Source organism: Scyliorhinus torazame, chromosome 22, assembly GCF_047496885.1.
Source record: "Scyliorhinus torazame isolate Kashiwa2021f chromosome 22, sScyTor2.1, whole genome shotgun sequence".
In the NCBI taxonomy this organism is placed as follows: domain Eukaryota; kingdom Metazoa; phylum Chordata; class Chondrichthyes; order Carcharhiniformes; family Scyliorhinidae; genus Scyliorhinus; species Scyliorhinus torazame.
In genome coordinates, this window is record NC_092728.1 from 98,978,316 (window position 1) to 98,998,014 (window position 19,699).

Genomic DNA, 19,699 nt, shown 5'->3' on the forward strand with positions numbered 1-19,699 from the left:
TGGAACGATGGAGGTTGAGGGGCAACCTGATAGAGGTCTACAAAATTGTGAGGGGCATAGACAGAGTGGATAGTCAGAGGCTTTTCCCCAGGGTAGAGGGGTCAATTACTGGGAGGCATAGGTTTAAGGTGCGAGGGGCAAGGTTTAGAGGAGATGTACGAGGCAAGTTTTTTACACAGAGGGTAGTGGGTGCCTGGAACTCGCTGCCGGAGGAGATGGTGGAAGCAGGGACGATAGTGACATTTAAGGGGCATCTTGACAAATACATGAATAGGATGGGAATAGAGGGATACGGACCCAGGAAGTGTAGAACATTTTAGTTTAGACGGGCAGCATGGGGTCAGTACGGGCTTGGAGGGCCGAAGGGCCTGTTCCTGTGCTGTACCTTTCTTTATTCTTTGTTCTTTGTTCTCGTGCGCGTGATTGGGCAGTACAAACTGACCCAGAATCTGACACACAATTGGCGGCTACTGTGAGGGGCCGGGCAGGGGACTGAGAGGGGGCCGGTAGTGCGGTGGTTATTGTTCTGATACTCCAGTGGTCCGGATTAATACTCGAGAGGAACGAGTTAAATTTCCACCACAACAGCTGGGAAAATTTACATTCAACTAACTAACAAATCTGGGATAAAATGGTAACCTCAATGATCCTGAAACTGCAGGATTCTTGTTAAAATCCATCTGCTTCACAAATGTTCTCAATAGAACTTGAATCTTCATCTCCTGACACTCTGAATGCCTCGCGAGATGTCGCGATCTGGATCTTGCCCTCACTGGGCAGAATCCCGATTTACATATTTAAGTGAGCCATTGGGGTCATTTAAATATGTCCGTGCCGGATTCTCCCAAGGCCTGGGATTGAATGCCCGGGCCTGGGAGAACTCACCATGGTGCTGTTGAGCGCTGGTCCACACAAACGTGGACCAGGTGTAATGGCACCTGGGGGAGGGAGGGGGGGGGGGAGAGAAATGTCCCAGATCATTGGAGACCCCTGCGGTGGGTGTTACCCCGCTGCCACCTGGGCAGCTTGGCACCCTGGCAGTGCCACCCGGGTAACCATATTCGAGCACCAACAGAACTGACGCGGTGAGGAACTGCAGGATAAACTCCGCCGTGAATCTTGCCGTCGCCTCCGGTGGGGGGGGGGAGGGGGGGGTCTGCAGCCCCCACTCTCTGCGGTTTGTGACATAAGAACATAAGAACTAGGAGCAGGAGTAGGCCATCTGGCCCCTCGAGCCTGCTCCGCCGTTCAATGAGATCATGGCTGATCTTTTGTGGACTCAGCTCCACTTTCCGGCCCGAACACCATAACCCTTAATCCCTTTATTCTTCAAAAAACTATCTATCTTTATCTTAAAAACATTTAATGAAGGAGCCTCAACTGCTTCACTGGGCAAGGAATTCCATAGATTCACAACCCTTTGGGTGAAGAAGTTCCTCCTAAACTCAGTCCTAAATCTACTTCCCCTTATTTTGAGGCTATGCCCCCTAGTTCTGCTTTCACCCGCCAGTGGAAACAACCTGCCCGCATCTATCCTATCGATTCCCTTCATAATCTTATATGTTTCTATAAGATCCCCCCTCATCCTTCTAAATTCCAACGAGTACAGTCCCAGTCTACTCAACCTCTCCTCGTATTCCAACCCCTTCAGCTCTGGGATTAACCTAGTGAATCTCCTCTGCACACCCTCCAGTGCCAGTACGTCCTTTCTCAAGTAAGGAGACCAAAACTGAACACAATACTCCAGGTGTGGCCTCACTAACACCTTATACAATTGCAGCATAACCTCCCTAGTCTTAAACTCCATCCCTCTAGCAATGAAGGACAAAATTCCATTTGCCTTCTTAATCACCTGTTGCACCTGAAAACCAACTTTCTGCGACTCATGCACGAGCACACCCAGGTCTCTCTGCACAGCAGCATGTTTTAATATTTTATCATTTATATAATAATCCCCTTTGCCGCTATTCTTACCAAAATGGATAACCTCACATTTGTCAACATTGTATTCCATCTGCCAGACCCTAGCCCATTCACTTAGCCTGTCCAAATCCCTCTGCAGACTTCCAGTATCCTCTGCACTTTTTGCTTTACCACTTATCTTAGTGTCGTCTGCAAACTTGGACACATTGCCCTTGGTCCCCAACTCCAAATCATCTATGTAAATTGTGAACAGTTGTGGGCCCAACACTGATCCCTGAGGGACACCACTAGCTACTGATTGCCAACCAGAGAAACACCCATTAATCCCCACTCTTTGCTTTCTATTAATTAACCAATCCTCTATCCATGCTACTACTTTCCCCTTAATGCCATGCATCTTTATCTTATGCAACAACCTTTTGTGTGGCACCTTGTCAAAGGCTTTCTGGAAATCCAGATATACCACATCCATTGGCTCCCCGTTATCTACCGCACTGTTAATGTCCTCAAAAAATTCCACTAAATTAGTTAGGCACGACCTGCCCTTTATGAACCCATGCTGCGTCTGTCCGATGGGACAATTTCCATCCAGATGCCTCGCTATTTCTTCCTTGATGATAGATTCCAGCATCTTCCCTACTACCGAAGTTAAGCTCACTGGCCTATAATTACCCACTTTCTGCCTACCTCCTTTTTTAAACAGTGGTGTCACGTTTGCTAATTTCCAATCCGCCGGAAATTAGCAAACGTGACGTTGCTTTCCTAAACCCAATCGGGGCAGGGGTGCGTCATCGGCTGCTGAGCTGGTGTCCTCTAATAGGCCAGTTTGAATAAACTGTGATAAGTGCATGGATTAGAAAAAATAAGGCCACATTTACAAACAGTCCTGAACTGTTTTGTTTAAGTGCGTGCCTTAAAATAGTGCAGCTGGAAATATTTTGTTTTAGCGGTATCAGCAGTTCTGATAATGAAACGGTGCAGACAGTTCAGTAAGTTAGATTATTAACAACAGATGGTACTAATATTAGGCAGACTCTTTGAAGGAAATTGGAAATCTCAACGTCGTTGAAGAGCTGCTTCATCCCCAGACTAAACCTCAGCGGTGCATTTTATATATATTTTAAAAATGACTTGTTTGAGAATGGCATGAGTTGGACGAGAAAGCTATAAGTTATGAACCTGTCAGTTTTTTTGCTTTATTCTGCTGGTTATTAGGCCTGCGAATGGCGTGCCACTTGGCCAGATGAAAGGAAATCTTAAACCTCTGCATCCCTGCAGTTCAGAGTGTGCTGGCTTGGCAGCAATACATAACCGTACAGTCTCTCCAGCTTCCTCAGAAAGGATTAAAGGGCTAGATCTCATTTCAACCTCAGCCACGCCTTCCTCACATTCCAAAGAAAGACTTTGCATTTGCATGGCGCCCCTTTGCAACTTCCCCCAAGTGGCGTGCAGCCAATAAAATGCTCCGTGAAGTGTAGTCAAGTGGCGACCCCCCCCCCCCCCCGCCGCTTTACATGCAAATAGTGTAATGGGCTCTTCTACATCAGCCTGAGAGGGCCGACCCTGCCTTGGTTTCTCGTGTCATTCTTGATCCGGCACCTCTGGCAGGGCAGCCCTCCCTCAGCAGGACCTTGAGAGTGCCAGTCTGCATCCCGTACTTGAGCCTTTGAAGTCTGACTCGAACCCACAACGTTGGAGGTGAGGGTGCCACCTGGCGCACTGTGGCTGGCTCTTTATTGTGCTGCCGGTTCTCCTGAGCATTGGCGCGATTGCCGGGGTCCATCGGGCTTCTGGTAGCTCACCAAATGCCAAGAGACAGTTGGGTTATGGAGATCGCTCAGCCAAGCAGGGCATGGCGGCGTAATGGTTATGTTACTGGGTTGGTGGTCCATGAGCCCTGGACGCAAGAAGCCAGAGAACAAGAGGCCAAGTCTCAACGTGGCGATTTGAGCAACGGAATTCAGCAAAATCGAAGGGCAGGATTCTTCGGCCTTCCCTTTGTGGGTTTGTCGGCAGCAGGATTCTCTGCTCCCGTTCCTGTCAATGGGAATTCCCATTGGAGACATCCCATGCTGCCAGAAAACCCGTGGAGGGGGGGCGCCGGCGGGACCAGCGAATCCCGCCCCCAGCGAAGGTCAGAGAATTCTGGCCAAAATCTGGCAATGCCCATGATGCCATAAACCTTTGCAGAAACCCAACTGATTCACTAATGCCACATCGGGAAGGAAACCTGCCACCCCTATCCAGTCGTAGAATCATTAAATCATCGAATTTACAGTGCAGAAGAAGGCCATTCGGCCCATCGAGTCCGCACCAGCCCTTGGAAAGAGCAACCTATCCAAGCCCACACCTCCACCCTATCCCCGTAACCCACCTAACCATTTTTTTCCTGGACACTAAGGGCAATTTATCGTGGCCAATCCACCTAACCTGCACGTCTTTGGACTGTGGGAGGAAACTGGAGCACCCGGAGGAAACCCACGCAGACACGGGGAGAACATGCAAACTCTGCACAGACAGTGACCCAAGCCGGGAATCGAACCTGGGACCCTGGAGCTGTGAAGCAACTGTGCTAACCACTATGCTACCGTGCCGCCCCTAAGTGGGGCCTATGTGTGACTTCACCCCCCAACAATATGACATAACTCTTCAGCGGCGTAGCAAGCAATTCAGTTCTATCAATTCTGCCACCACCTTCTTGGGGGCAACTGGGCAATCAATGCCAGCCTTGCCTGCAACGCCCGCTGCCCCGCGATGAATTAGGGCGGCCTTCGGGCACATCGGTCTTGAAGCGCGATGAGTGCCATCCTTAAAAACACATTGGGACCTTTCTTTTCACCTGCAGATAGACTGATGCCTGCCTCAGATATAGATAAAGGAAGGGCAGCACGATGGCGCAGTAGTTAGCACTGCTGCCTCACGGTGCTGAGGTCCCAGGTTCAATCCCGGCCCTGGGGTCACTGTCCGTGTGGAGTTTGCGCATTCTCCCCGTGTTTGCGTGGGTTTCGCCCCCACAACCCCAAAGATGTGCTGGGGAGGTGGATTGGCCACGCTAAAATTGCCCCTTAATTGGAAAAAATGTATTGGGTACTCTAAATTTTTAAAAAAAGATATGGATAAAGGACGGTTTGTTGCCCTTAGCCAAAATCATCGCACTCGTGGGAATGTGCTGATGTTTCCTGTCCACTGTCAAACTGGGGCCTTGAGAGTCCGAATAATACCTGAAAGGTCGGCACAAATCAATCTCCAGGCCTATGATTCGCTGTCTCAGGCGGGTAGCATTTACATTAGCCTGTGCTGCCTCTGAAGGTGTTGGTTAATCTTATTAAATGGGTTCTTTTTTTTGTAAAGCTGATGGTCCTCCGCGGAAGAGGGCCTGGCAGCACCTCGGGCCTAGGCCTCGTGCATCAGAAAAAGTCTGCGTCCCGGATACCCTGCGGCCGATTGATGTGAGGAGGGGTGTCTCCTCTGACCTGACTTGGCAACGGGCTGACCTGCTTTCTGAATCAAATCCATCAGGAAGGACAGCTGATAAACACGGAAAATCCTTTTCAGTTTGAGCATCTTCAACTCATGAGGGAGAACATCCTGACCCTGAATAGATTTTCTGGATGAAGGTATATCTGCTAAGTGAGTGACTCGGAAGAATCGCCAGGCTGGAGGGGTGAAAAACGAGGACGTGATTTGTGTGTGACTATGGTTTTTTTTTGTAAGTGTTCACTGGAGATGGTGTTTGCTCACAGGCTTTTTCTTGGTCAAATAATTAATTCCGCGTGACTTGCGGAATCGTTCCGCAATCAAACCAATTTCATCTCAAACCTCAAAACTGTGACGCCTCGTCCTCTGTGCCATCCCCCAGTCCACAGGCTTAAAAAAAACCTAAAGGCTGCTCCTGTAAAAACAGCAACTAATGGCTAAACTCAGCAGGTTTGGCAGCATCTGTGGAGAGAGAAACCGAGTTGACGTTTCTGATCTAAATGACCCTTGTACAGAACTGATGCAAGGTAGAAATTGCAACATGATACAGTTGGGAAAGGGGATGGAGGAGGTGGGGCGCAGGAGTAGACCAGGGATAGGCAGGGGTAAAGGTGATATGGACAAACTTGTCATGGACATAAAACACAGTGGAGTGTTAATGGTGCCATTAAGGGATGAAGAGGATTAATATTGGCACAAGGTATGGCACTGGTAAGATAACGGTAAATACTGCTTCATGATTCGCCTTGAGGCTGAAGGCGGTGGCGTAGTGGTACTGTCGCTGTACTAATAATCCAGAGACCCAGGCAATGCTCTGGGGACCAGGGTTCGAATCCCACCACGCCAGGTGGTGGAATTTAAACTCAATAAAATATCTGGAATTAAGAGTCTGGTGATAACCAGGAAGCTGTTATCGATTGTCGTAAAACCCCAGCTGGTTCACTAATATCCTTCAGGGAAGGAAATCTGCCGTCCTTACCAGGCCTGGCCTACATGTGACTCCAGACCCACACAGCGATGTGTTTGACTCTTAAATGTCCTCTGAAATGGCTCAGCAAACCCCCTCGGCCGTATTCAACCGCGACAAAAACTATTTTCCTAACAGCACTGTGGGTGTACCTACAGCTCGGGATCTGCAGCGGTTCAAGAAGGCAGCTCACCGCCACCTTCTGAAGGGCAACTAGGGACGGGCAATAAATGCTGGCCTGACAAGCGGCATCACATCCCGTAGATTAATTAATTTTTAAAAAATGCCTCCGAGAGGGTATCACGCACCCTTTTTCCAGAGTCAGGAGACCCCCGCCCGGTGGCCTGAGCACACAATCTCTAAGCTGACACTTCAGCAGTAGTACCGAGGGAGTCCCGCACTGTTGACGGAACCGACATGTAGGTTGAAGTTTACACCATGGCTGTGCCCGCCCTCTTGGATGTAAAAGATCCCTTCCTGTTTGAAGACGAGCAAGGTAGATCTCCCATCCATCCCGTTCTCCTGGCCAAAGTATGCAAATGTCGCCACAGTCCCAGGGGACCATAGGCTGCTTTCCCCTTTGAGATAGTAAGCTGACCGGTGATGATATAACTTGAGGGTCACCACACCTGAGGCGAGGGGCAAATTTGAGCAGGCAGGGCCTTATGAATAACCTCAACTACGGGAACTTGTCCCGGGACGTGTGGGACTGTACACTGCACCTAATTCTTTTTTTATTAGCTGAGTTTGTAGCATTCAGTAAAATGATTTGTAATGAAATATTACTGTTTTGTGCTCATCACAATTCAAGGAGAAATACACTGCTCATTCCTCCCCCTCCCTCTGTTAGAATAAGACAAGATGTATAATTGCTCAACATTGATGATGTCTTACAGGAAAAAGAGAAGAAATACATGTTGCCACTTGACAACCTGAAGCTGCGCGACATAGAGAAGGGATTTATGTCAAGCAAACACATTTTCGCCCTCTTTAACACAGAACAGAGGTACGTTGTCTCCCATCTGTTAATCTGTATGTTGAAGATTAAAGGTTTGCTACGGGGAGGAGGGTAAAACAGGGGCAAAGCCTAACACGTGGGGACAGTGGATTCCCCCCTCCCTATGGAGGACCTAGATTGCAATGTCAAATTCGACTGCGATTGAGCCTTGCCTCATGGATGGGACGCCCTGGTTCATGGCTGGTTCCCTGGATGCAGTCTCCTTGGAGCCGCCCTGTATGTCTGCAGGGAGTAGGGGAAGGGATGGCTAGTGTGGAGCCACATTGCTGGGAGCTTCGGGAATGGTCTATGCCCAAGGCTGCCTCATCCAGTGGAGAGGAGGATACATGGGAAGAGATGGGATGCATGGAAAATTGCAAAAGGGAAAAGGGTGTTCCATCGAAGCCAGTGAGTAAATGGTTTTCGCAGAATTAGGAATAAATTATTTCTGAAAGTCTCCTTTTGGATCTTGAACTAATTGAATGACATAAAGGGCACGGTGGCAGAGTGGTTAGCACTGCTGCCTCACAGCACCAGGGACCCGGGATCAATTCCGGCCTTGGGTGACTGTCAGTGTGCAGTTTGCACTTTCTCCCACATGTCTGAGTGGGTTTCCTCCGGAACCTCTGGTTTCCTCCCACAGTAAAGATATGCAGGTTAGGTGGATTGTCCATGCTAAATTGTCCAAAGGTTAGGTGGGGTTACGGGGATCGGGTGGGGTGGGGGAGTGGGCCTTGTTAGGGTGCACTTTCAGAGGGTCGGTGCAGACTAGATGGGTTGAATGGCCTCCTTCTGCACTGTAGGAATTCTATGCGACAAAGTTATTTCATTATGGAAGTATAGCAACATTTACAGTACAGGGTGAGATCAATTGGCTTGAAGTTGTTGCAACCTTATTCCAGAACTGTTGCTACCTTTCTCTTTGAATTAGTTGGAAATTTGCGACATCCAACATGTCAGAGATGGTGGTGGACCCCAAATAGAATTGAAGCAAGTCCACAAAAACGTCCAAGATTTAGATTGAGCAGGGGTGATTGAAGTTCCTCTGAGCTAATCCTGGATCAGGAAGGCTGCTCGGAGAGTTTAAAAGATCTGGATCGGCATCTTTTTGATGTCGAAGGATAGGAGATTACAATTCAGAAAGACATTCGCAGTCCAGTTGTAACTGGGTGACGGGGTGGAGGTTGGCCTCAGGGTAGTGAAGCATCTACAGCTGAGGTTAAAGAAACATCAGAATTGAACCTCCTTAGTGAGGCTCTCGCCACAAACGTTCCTGAAAGCAGCCCTGAACGTGCCAACCATGCACCGGTTTTGAAGATAACGCGAGCCGGGGTGTAACCTGAGCACGTCGACCCCCGACACCTCATTGTCAAAGTTCCTGCCTTTTGATCGCAGTGAAGTGGGCAACCTCCAGCTGGTCTACTAAAGTCACCAGCACAAACATTGCCTTTCAAACCCATTAAAATATACAGCAGAGCCGTATCATTCTGGCATGGACTTGATGGGCTGTAAGGCCACCTCCTGTGCCGTGACCATGGTCCACAGATGCAAAGGAGCCTGGAGAAGATGACCCTCTGGTGTCACCAGTCAGCTGTGACTTGTAGATGGAACACCACTTTACCTAAATTAGCCAACAAAGGAATTTCATGCCACCTTCCTGCTGGAATTGCTCTGATCGGATTGAGAGACCCATGGAAAGGTGATGTGACAGACAAGGTTAGGCAGGCATAGATTGAGCCTGGTACCATGCCCGTCTCATACACCTTGAAGCCAGGGAATGAACCTTGGCCCTTGATGAGCACACTGGATGATTGCAGTATGTGATGTGCCACACTGTGTATTAATGGACAAACACAAGTTGTACTTTATCCATAGAATAGAATCCCTCCAGTGCAGAAGGAGGCCATTCAGCCCACCGAGTCTGCACCCACCCCCTGAAAGAGCACCCTATCTAAGCCCACTCCCTCGCCCTATCCCCATAACCCTACCTAACCTTTGAACACTAAGCGGCAATTTCAGCACGGCCGATCCACCTAACCTGCAGATCTTTAGACTGTGGGAGGAAACCAGAGCACCCGGCCGAAACCAGCGTAGACACTGGGAGGAAGTGTAAACTCCACACAGACATTGAACCTGGGTCCCTGGCGCTGTGAGGCAGCAGTGCTAACCACTGTGCCAATGAGTTATTGGGTTACGACTGAAAGGCAAAGATTGGCTGTTATTGGTTATAGCTCAGCAACAGCCAAATTAGGAACAAGCTGTGGCACAAACCCTCAAAAAAAAACATGCCGCACTTCAGCAGGTGAGATCCTGAGAGGAGTGGATTGCAGAGATGGTCAAAGAGACTAATTAAGGACCCAAAACTGAAGCAGAGAAATGAGCTTTGAAAAGGGAATGCAGTGAGAAGTGAGGGCAAGCGATCCGGTGGGGTAAGATGGTGGGCGGTTTTGAGAGCAAAGGAATCGTGAGAACAGCAGAGGAAAAAATAAAAGTTGTCAGAAAGCAAGACGGGAAATTTACAACAGGGCCCCCAGGTTATGGGACTCTGGGATTGTTCTTCACTTTGCACCGTACTAAACTAGCATAATGCCTGTGCTAACTTCCTGTCTGCACCGTCTTAGTAGATTTGTTTATTTTAAGGGTGTGAATAACTGTGTTAAGATACTGCGGACAGTGGTTTAACGGATCATGTGGTGCATTAAGAATAATGCAGAAGGAAAATTAAGCCTCTTACGTCCTTATAATCCTGAGATGTAATTCTGGCTTGCCAGTACATCTGTTTCTTTAAGCCATGCTTTGTGAGCAGTGTCCCAATACACAGCACTGATAAAGCACCGTGCTGGACATCACTGGAAAAGTCTCTAAAGAGTTACATGTGTATGGTGATATAGAGGATCTTTCGAATGAAGGACCCATAATTCAGACTGGGGATGTAAAGTCCGGAAGGTTCGGTGCAGGAAATGATCAGTCAAAGTGGGAAAGGACAGGGATTTGTTTTTAAGGACAACCTTGGGGCCCATCTGTGAAATAACCTTGAGTTAATAAGTCGGAGCAACCTTGCCCAATTTTTCTGGTGGCATTGCCATCCAGCAAGGGGTTACAAACAGGTTAGACGTGACCAATTTGGGAGGCAGTGGTGTTAGTGGCCTTGTCACTGAACTAGTCATCCAGAGAGCCAGGGTAATGCTGTGGGGGAAGAGGGTTTGAATCCCACCACAGCAGGTGGTGAGATTTGAATTCAACCAGGAAAGAAAGTCTGTTGGCATCCAAACCCCAGCTGGTTTGAGTAATGTCCCTTTCGGGAAGGAAATCTGCCGTCCTTACCCAGTCCCGGAACCAGCCTTCCCGAACAGGCGCCGGAATGTGGCGACGAGGGGCTTTTCACAGTAACTTCATTTGAAGCCTACTTGTGACGATAAGAGATTTTCATTGTGACTCCAGACCCACAGCAATGCGGTTGACACTTAAACTGCCCCCTGAAATGGCCTAGCAAGCCAATTAGTTGAAGGGCAGTTAGGGGTGGGTGATAGGTGCTGACCCAGCCAGCGACACGCATACCCCACGGATGAATAGGGGGAAAAAAATTACATTCAGGATCACGGTGAAGGCATCAAGGAAGTCTTGCTTCTCTCTGGAATCTTGGCCACTGTGTGCCAGTTGTGACATCGGGAGAAAAGCTCTGGGAAAAGGGGAATCTAATTGGAGTACAACAACCAGTACATGGATAATTGCTCCAACATGATAGCAACAAGGATGTAGGAATGCTCGGGTGCCCCTCATCATATCAGGATCAGTGCAAAGTTGTGCCAAATTCTAAAGTAGAGTTAAGTCCACAAAGCACCATTTGTTAATGAAATTTTAGACAACCGGTTCCTTTGCTAATTATGACCATTGATAGTACTTTGTTGCTGGCGTTTCTTGTTTCCCATGCACCCAGAAGCGGCATTAGGTAGGTGATCTTGGCCCTAGTAGCTTAGGTTGAATTGCTTCAAATAGGTTTTGCTAAAGACGGGACCAAATTCCTTTAGGGTTTGGTGAGTCGTGTACATGAGGTGTGCTCCAGTCCAGTCCACTTAGCGTCCAGTTGTGTGGCTCTGCACTTACAATGGGGGGAAAGCCAAACTGCTTCCCAATTTAATGGACCCAACGTTGAGCTATGGGTTGTTGGATAAATGGTGTCGATGGCCAATAGATACAGGGCAAGTCTTCAAATGATTATAGACGGTCCTTTCTCATGTTTGGCTGCAAAACTGCGTTGAGGAGTGGGTAATAATCTGGTTGCAGCCAGACTAGAACACAATGGCTTGTGTGCAGATAGGAATGTTAAGTTTGTTCCTCCAATTGTGAATCCCCCAATTGACCCACAAGTATAATAAACCAAGGTGAATTTCCATAGAACCCCTACAGTGCAGAAGGAGGCCATTCAGCCCAATGATTCTGCACCGACCTTCCGAAAGAACACCCTATCTAGGTCCACACCCCTGCCCTATCCTCACAATCCAACCTAAACTGCACATCTTTGGACTGTGGAAGGAAACCGGAGCACCCGGAGGAAACCCACGCAGACACGGGGAGAACGTGCAGACTCCGCACAGACAGTCACCCAAGGCTGAAATTGAACCCGGGTCCCTGGTGCTATGAGGCAGCAGTGCTTTCTTTTTATAAATTTAGAGTACCCAGTTAATTTTTTCCAATTAAGGGGCAATTTAGCGTGGCCAATCCACCTAGCCTGCACATTTTTGGGTTGTGGGGCGAAACCCACGCAAACACGGGGAGAATGTGCAAACTCCACACGGACAGTGACCCAGAGCCGGGATCGAACCTGGAACTTCGGCGCCGTGAGGCAGCAGGGCTAACCCATTTTGTCACCGTGCTGCATGAAAGCAGCAGTGCTAACCACTGTGCCACCGTGCCTAGCAGGAGATAACATTCCCCATGCACCACAAGTAGATTCCCATCCACCAAAAATCGACCAATAACTGACTAAAAGGATTATTGTTTTTTTAATTTGCTTGGGAATCCAGATGAAATATCAACTGCTTAGCAATATGTCTGAAGAGTTTGAGCTTCAGTCACTGTCCTGACCGCCCTTTTCAATGCAGGGCATCAAACATATGTGTGGTAGTCACCACTGTTGTACATAGTGCACGTATGAGATGTAATACGGTAAGGCTCCTGTACTACAGGTACGGGGGTAGTTCCCTGCCTGCTGGCTCCGCCCAGTAGGCGGAGTATAAATGTGTGTGCTCACCGAGCTGCAGCAATTTCAGCAGCAGCTGTAGGAGGCCACACATCTCTGTGTAATAAAGCCTCGATTACTCTCTACTCTCGTCTCGTCGTAATTGATAGTGCATCAATTTATTTCGCAGAGATGTGTTGCCTCCTACAGTTGCTGATTTTAATTTTGGGGCAATTTAGCGTGGCAATTAAGGGGCAATTTAGCGTGGCCAATCCACCTAGCCTGCACATTTTTGGGTTGTGGGGCGAAACCCACGCAAACACGGGGAGAATGTGCAAACTCCACACGGACAGTGACCCAGAGCCGGGATCGAACCTGGAACTTCGGCGCCGTGAGGCAGCAGGGCTAACCCATTTTGTCACCGTGCTGCATGAAAGCAGCAGTGCTAACCACTGTGCCACCGTGCCTAGCAGGAGATAACATTCCCCATGCACCACAAGTAGATTCCCATCCACCAAAAATCGACCAATAACTGACTAAAAGGATTATTGTTTTTTTAATTTGCTTGGGAATCCAGATGAAATATCAACTGCTTAGCAATATGTCTGAAGAGTTTGAGCTTCAGTCACTGTCCTGACCGCCCTTTTCAATGCAGGGCATCAAACATATGTGTGGTAGTCACCACTGTTGTACATAGTGCACGTATGAGATGTAATACGGTAAGGCTCCTGTACTACAGGTACGGGGGTAGTTCCCTGCCTGCTGGCTCCGCCCAGTAGGCGGAGTATAAATGTGTGTGCTCACCGAGCTGCAGCAATTTCAGCAGCAGCTGTAGGAGGCCACACATCTCTGTGTAATAAAGCCTCGATTACTCTCTACTCTCGTCTCGTCGTAATTGATAGTGCATCAATTTATTTCGCAGAGATGTGTTGCCTCCTACAGTTGCTGATTTTAATTTTGTTTTAATGTCTCTCTGGCTTGATAGTTTCCACCAAGGAATGTTTCCTTTGCAGAATGGTGACAATTGAAGGAGCGTGACCAGTTGCACCCAAGTTATAAATTGTCTACTCCAGCATCATCCCAAGATGTTTCCTGAACTGCCATCTCCCTAGTTTAGGATCCTTTAATCTAATGTCCTTTAGAACATAGAACATACAGTGCAGAAGGAGGTAATTCGGCCCATCGAGTCTGCACCGACCCACTTAAGCCCTCACTTCCATCCTGTCTGCGGAACCCAATAACCCCTCCTAACCATTTTGGACACTCGGGGCAATTTAGCATGGTCAATCCACCTAACCTGCACGTCTTTGGACCTAGGGAGGGAAATCTACCGTCCTTACCCTGGTCTGGTCTACATGTGACTCCAGACCGACAGCAATGCTATTAACTACCCTCTGGAATGGCCGAGCAAGTCACTTTGTTCCAGAGCAATTAGGGATGGGCAATAAATGTTGGCCCAGCTAGCAATGCCCACATCCCATGAATTAATTTTATAAAAGTTTTTAAGTTCCAGGTATGGCACCAACTAACCACTGCCTGTTGACTTTCTTCATTGACAGTGTATCTCTACCCAGCCCTGAACTGTGAGGGTTTTGAACCCTCACTGGGCGTGAACCAGATGAGCATATTTAAATGAGTATTTTAATATGCTCATACAGTTTGGAGCCTGAGTATTCCGGCTCCCAGGATTCCCCAGCAGCCCCCCCCCCCACTTAACCCCGCGGGCACAGCTGAGGCTGGCGGGAATCAGTCCTGGGGTGGGAGAATGCCACCCGAGGTCAATGGATTTTTCCATTGTTGGCATCTCGCTCGTGGCTTTATTGCGGCAGGTGGGATGAAGAATCCAGCCACTGGTCTCCCATCACTGGAGACCAGATGTGATGACTACGCCAGTGGGCGGGGGGTGGGGCGGGGGTGGGTCGGAGGCTATTGCGGCCCCAGGATGGTCGGGGTCATGGCACCCAGGTTGGCACTGCCAGGGTGAGGCCTGAAAGGGGGAGTGGCCATGGAGGGGGGGCATGAAGGGGTGGGGGGCGCATGAAAGGGGGGCATTTGGCGACCCCGTCGCAGGGTGTCACTACGGAGGGGTGGGGGTATCACTGGTGCTGATGATTGTCGGGTATGTGGAGGTGGGGGGGGGGCGATGCTGGCTAGAAGGGAGGGCTCTAACGCCAGTGATCCTGGGGAGGGTGGGTCTTCGCTCTCACTTTGAGATGGGGGCACCCTTTAAAAAACAGCGCCCCGATCTCTGTGAGGCCGGGCTTGCCAGGGTCTTACTTTCCCACATACCTTCTCAGTGGGTTTCACCCCTAGCCCCAAAGGAAAATGCCTTAAAAGTGTGGGAGAATTGTGATGCCAATCGTGGTGGAACAGCCAGCACGTTGCTGATCGGTTTTCCCACCCAAAATGACACCGTCAGTTCTGCCTTGAAGCTTAGCATTTAGGACAACGGCCGGTCTCCAGGGTGCACTGGCTGTAAGTTAACACGGACAGGAGTTGATTTGAAATGAGATCTCCTAGTTCTGCTTGTACAAGGGCCTGCCTTTCTGTTTGCCATCACCGCCTGACTTGAACATTCCTGACCATCATTAAAACTGAACAGGTAGAAACCCCCTCGGTGTCCTGCAATACTCCCGACACCTAATTATATTTCAGTTCACGGTTCCCAGTCTCCTCCAATTTGTGGCTGCTTTCTTCTTCCCCCCCACCCCCCCACCCCACTCATCTTTACCGACAGGAATGTCTACAAGGATTACCGGCAGCTGGAGTTGGCTTGCGAGACCCAGGAGGAGGTGGATAGTTGGAAGGCATCATTCCTTCGTGCAGGCGTCTATCCAGAGAGAGTGGGGGTAGGTGTCCTCAAGTATATATGTCTGTGTATGTGGATGTGTGTGTGGCTGTGTCTCCTTGACATGTGTGTACAAATAACATGTGTGCAAATACAGGTACTTATATCTAATATGTTTTATATATTATATATGTGTCTTTACATTTCCAATGGATAAGTCACAATAAGCTCATGCCAGAATGTCAAAATGTCCATAAAGTCTTATTATTAGGATGTTCCCCCAAAAAGGATTCAGAAAAAAAATTAAGGTCGCCTCGAGTTTCTCTGAGCTGGAAGCTTTTCTCTCTCTCAGTTAGCAGAACATTCAAGACTTTTGAATTGTGCCGTCAGTGGAAAGGGAAGAAAGATTGGCTCAGTCGCTCAGCTCAGCTGAATTCCCAATCTCGGCTGTGTGGGCTGGTGTGTGTGTGTTTGAACAGCCACTGGCCGGCGCCCCAGAGCATCTGCGGCAAGGCCCTGATCGTTGGCCAGGTTCCTGTCCCCTGGGAGGTGAAACTGGAGGAGTCGATGAGTCACTCACTGAGCGCTTGTGCATGTTTTCTATCGCTCTCCCGCCGTCACCTAGAAGCCAATTCTGCTGCAGTGCGATTCTGGTACCAAACTCAACTGGTCCAGGTTTTCCTCTGCGAGCATTTGTTTTGGCAGGCTATTTGACTGTGGGGGCATCACAGCCATGACCAGTTAACTTGACATCTGTGCACTCAGTTCAGACAGACCTTCCTGTTTGATTTAGTTTATTGGGTTAACCCAAAAGAAGCGCACCTTCCAGGAAGGAGCAGTTGACGGCACGTGGAAGCGGGGGAACCTTTGCTAATTTATTTATTTATTATAAATTTAGAGTACCCGATTCATTTTATTCAATTAAGGGGCAATTTAGTGTGATTACTCCACCTACTCTGCATACCTTTGGGTTGTGGGGGCGAAACGCACGCAAACACGGGGAAAATGTGCAAACTCCACAGGGACAGTTTGCCGGGATCGAACCTGGGACTTCGGCACCGTGAGGCAGCAGTGCTAACCACTGCACCACAAACCTTTGTTAATTTATCCTTTGCCTGGCTTCCACGGTGGAGGGGGGGGGGGGGGGGGGGGGGGGGAGGGAAGGAATGGTATTGAGGTCTTGTGCAATTTCCTTCCTGTCACTCTGCCTGGGATCTTCCCGCACTGGGAAGTGCGTCCGTTCACCCCGCTCTGCAAAGCTCTGAGATATTCCTCCTGAATCAATCTGTCAGCCGTCGCTCAGCGGGCTGTGCCCCCACTCCTGGGTCACCAGCCCCAAACCAGCACAAAGTGTCAGCTGGAACTCCCGTGCTCCGTACTGAGGGAGCCCTGCCCTGTCAGCCGTGTCCTCTTCCCAATGAGCCACTTAAACCCCCTCAGGTGGTGGCTGAGCATCCCTCAGCTTTATTTTGATAAAGCTGGGGACTCCTCCTTGACAACCTGGCCAAAACTCATCCCTCACCCAACAAGGCTTAAAATAGTTCACCTACTCAATAGATTGCTGTTTGTGGGAGCTTGCTGTGCACAAAAGTGGCTACCATGTTTCTCACATTACAACAGTGACTGCGCTTCAGGACATCTGGAAGCTTTTTACAGAAGTTGGAGTAGTTTTCAAGTATTGAAAGGCGCTATATAAATGCAACCCCCCCCCCCTTCTTTTCTTTAATAGATGGGGGAAATCTGAAAGGAGACTTGTCAGGAGGGAACTGTAACGTTAACATTTTCCAAGTCGTTTAACTTTGACTTCGGAATCACTTTCTGTTTGTTTATCCGCTGGCAAGTAAGTTGTCGCTGGGTGGAATGAGGGAGTCAGCCTGTTCGAACTCCTGACTTGCGAGTGATCTTTCCAAAATCCTCATACTTGGGAGCGCTGTCAAAGCGTCTGGAGCGAAGGCAGGATCACACTCAACAGGGAAATTATTTAGCTTTAGTCAAACAGGCACACACTCTATGCCGAGGAATTTCTGTGCAAATATTTGTAAATCAGTATCCCCTGCATCCCGCCATTCCCCCCCCCCTTGTGGCCCTCCCTATTTCACATGTTAAATGATGTCGCTGATTGAAATCTGGCAGCGTTCCTGTTGAATGTTTCAACCTGGGTCTCCCTGTACAATCGGAAACTCTCTCACTCTTTCCATGAGATTCAGCGCTTACATCTGGTCAACCACAGTCCTGTCCACATCACCACCACACTACAGCACAAAGGAAACCCGGAAACAATTCTCAAAGCGACCAACTTTCCCGTTATGTTAGTTTTAAAAAGAAAAATGAGCAGAAAACTTACACTCATTCACAAACACACACACTCGCCCTCACTCACAGACACATGCACCCTCACTCTCTCACACACACACACAGAAAGACACACACTCACCCTCACTCTCACACACTCACCCTCACACACACACACACACTCACCCTCGCTCTCACATACACACACACAGAAAGACACACACTCACCCTCACACACACACACACTCACCCTCGCTCTCACACACACACACACAGAAAGACACACACTCGCCCTCACACACACACACACTCACCCTCGCTCTCACACACACACACACACACAGAAAGACACACACTCGCCCTCACTCACACACCCACGCTCACTCTCACACATACACACAGAAAGACACACTCACCCTCACTCACACACACCCACACATTCACCCTCACTATCACACACACACAGAAAGACACACTCACCCTCACACACTCACCCTCACTCTCACTCTCACACACTCACCCTAACACACTCACCCTCACTCTCACATACTCCCTCTCACACACGCACCCTCACTCTCACTCTCACACACTCACCCTCACACTCACTCTCGCTCTCACACATACACACAGAAAGACACACACTCACCCTCACTCACACACACCCACACATTCACCCTCACTATCACACACACACACACACACACACACTCACTCTCGCTCTCACACATACACACAGAAAGACACACACTCACCCTCACTCACACACACCCACACATTCACCCTCACTATCACACACACACAGACACACACTCACCCTCAGACACACACTCTCTCACATAGATACTCACCCTCACTCACACACTCGCACACCCTCACTCTCACACTCACACACACACACACTCACTCTCGCTCTCACACATACACACAGAAAGACACACATTCACCCTCACTCACACACACCCACACACTCACCCTCACTATCACACACACACACAGACACACACTCACCCTCCGACACACACTCTCTCACATAGATACTCACCCTCACTCACACACTCGCACACCCTCACTCTCACACTCACACACACACACACTCACTCTCGCTCTCACACATACACACAGAAAGACACACACTCACCTTCACTCACACCCACCCACACACTCACCCTCACTATCACACACACACACAGACACACACTCACCCTCAGACACACACTCTCTCACATAGATACTCACCCTCACTCACACACTCACCCTCACTCACACACACACTCACCCTCACTCACACACACTCGCCCTCACTCACACACCCTCACACACACACACTCACTCTCACGCATACACACAGAAAGACACACTCACCCTCACTCACACACACCCACACACTCACCCTCACTATCACACACACACACAGACACACACTCACCCTCAGACACACACTCTCTCACATAGATACTCACCCTCACTCACACACTCGCACACCCTCACTCTCACACTCACACACACACACACACTCACTCTCGCTCTCACACATACACACAGAAAGACACACACTCACCTTCACTCACACACACCCACACACTCACCCTCACTATCACACACACACACAGACACACACTCACCCTCAGACACACACTCTCTCACATAGATACTCACCCTCACTCACACACTCACCCTCACTCACACACACACTCACCCTCACTCACACACACTCGCCCTCACTCACACACCCTCACACACACACACTCACTCTCACACATACACACAGAAAGACACACTCACCCTCACTCACACACACCCACACATTCACCCTCACTATCACACACACACAGAAAGACACACTCACCCTCACACACTCACCCTCACTCTCACATACTCCCTCTCACACACGCACCCTCACTCTCACACACTCACCCTCACACTCACTCTCGCTCTCACACATACACACAGAAAGACACACACTCACCCTCACTCACACACACACACACATTCACCCTCACTATCACACACACACACAGACACACACTCACCCTCAGACACACACTCTCTCACATAGATACTTACCCTCACTCACAC

The 19,699-nt window shown here is 49.2% G+C and overlaps 1 protein-coding gene across 8 annotated transcripts in view; it reads left to right on the forward strand.

Moving 5' to 3' along the window:
• LOC140399264 (dynamin-1) overlaps positions 1-19,699 on the forward strand; it is a 309,201-nt gene that overhangs the window by 238,546 nt on the left and 50,956 nt on the right. For all 8 annotated transcript variants that reach the window (XM_072488710.1, XM_072488715.1, XM_072488714.1 and 5 more), the window contains 2 exons: positions 7,264-7,373; positions 15,281-15,392. In XM_072488710.1, coding sequence (XP_072344811.1) covers positions 7,264-7,373; positions 15,281-15,392 — 222 coding nt within the window. The remainder of the gene's footprint in view (positions 1-7,263; positions 7,374-15,280; positions 15,393-19,699) is intronic.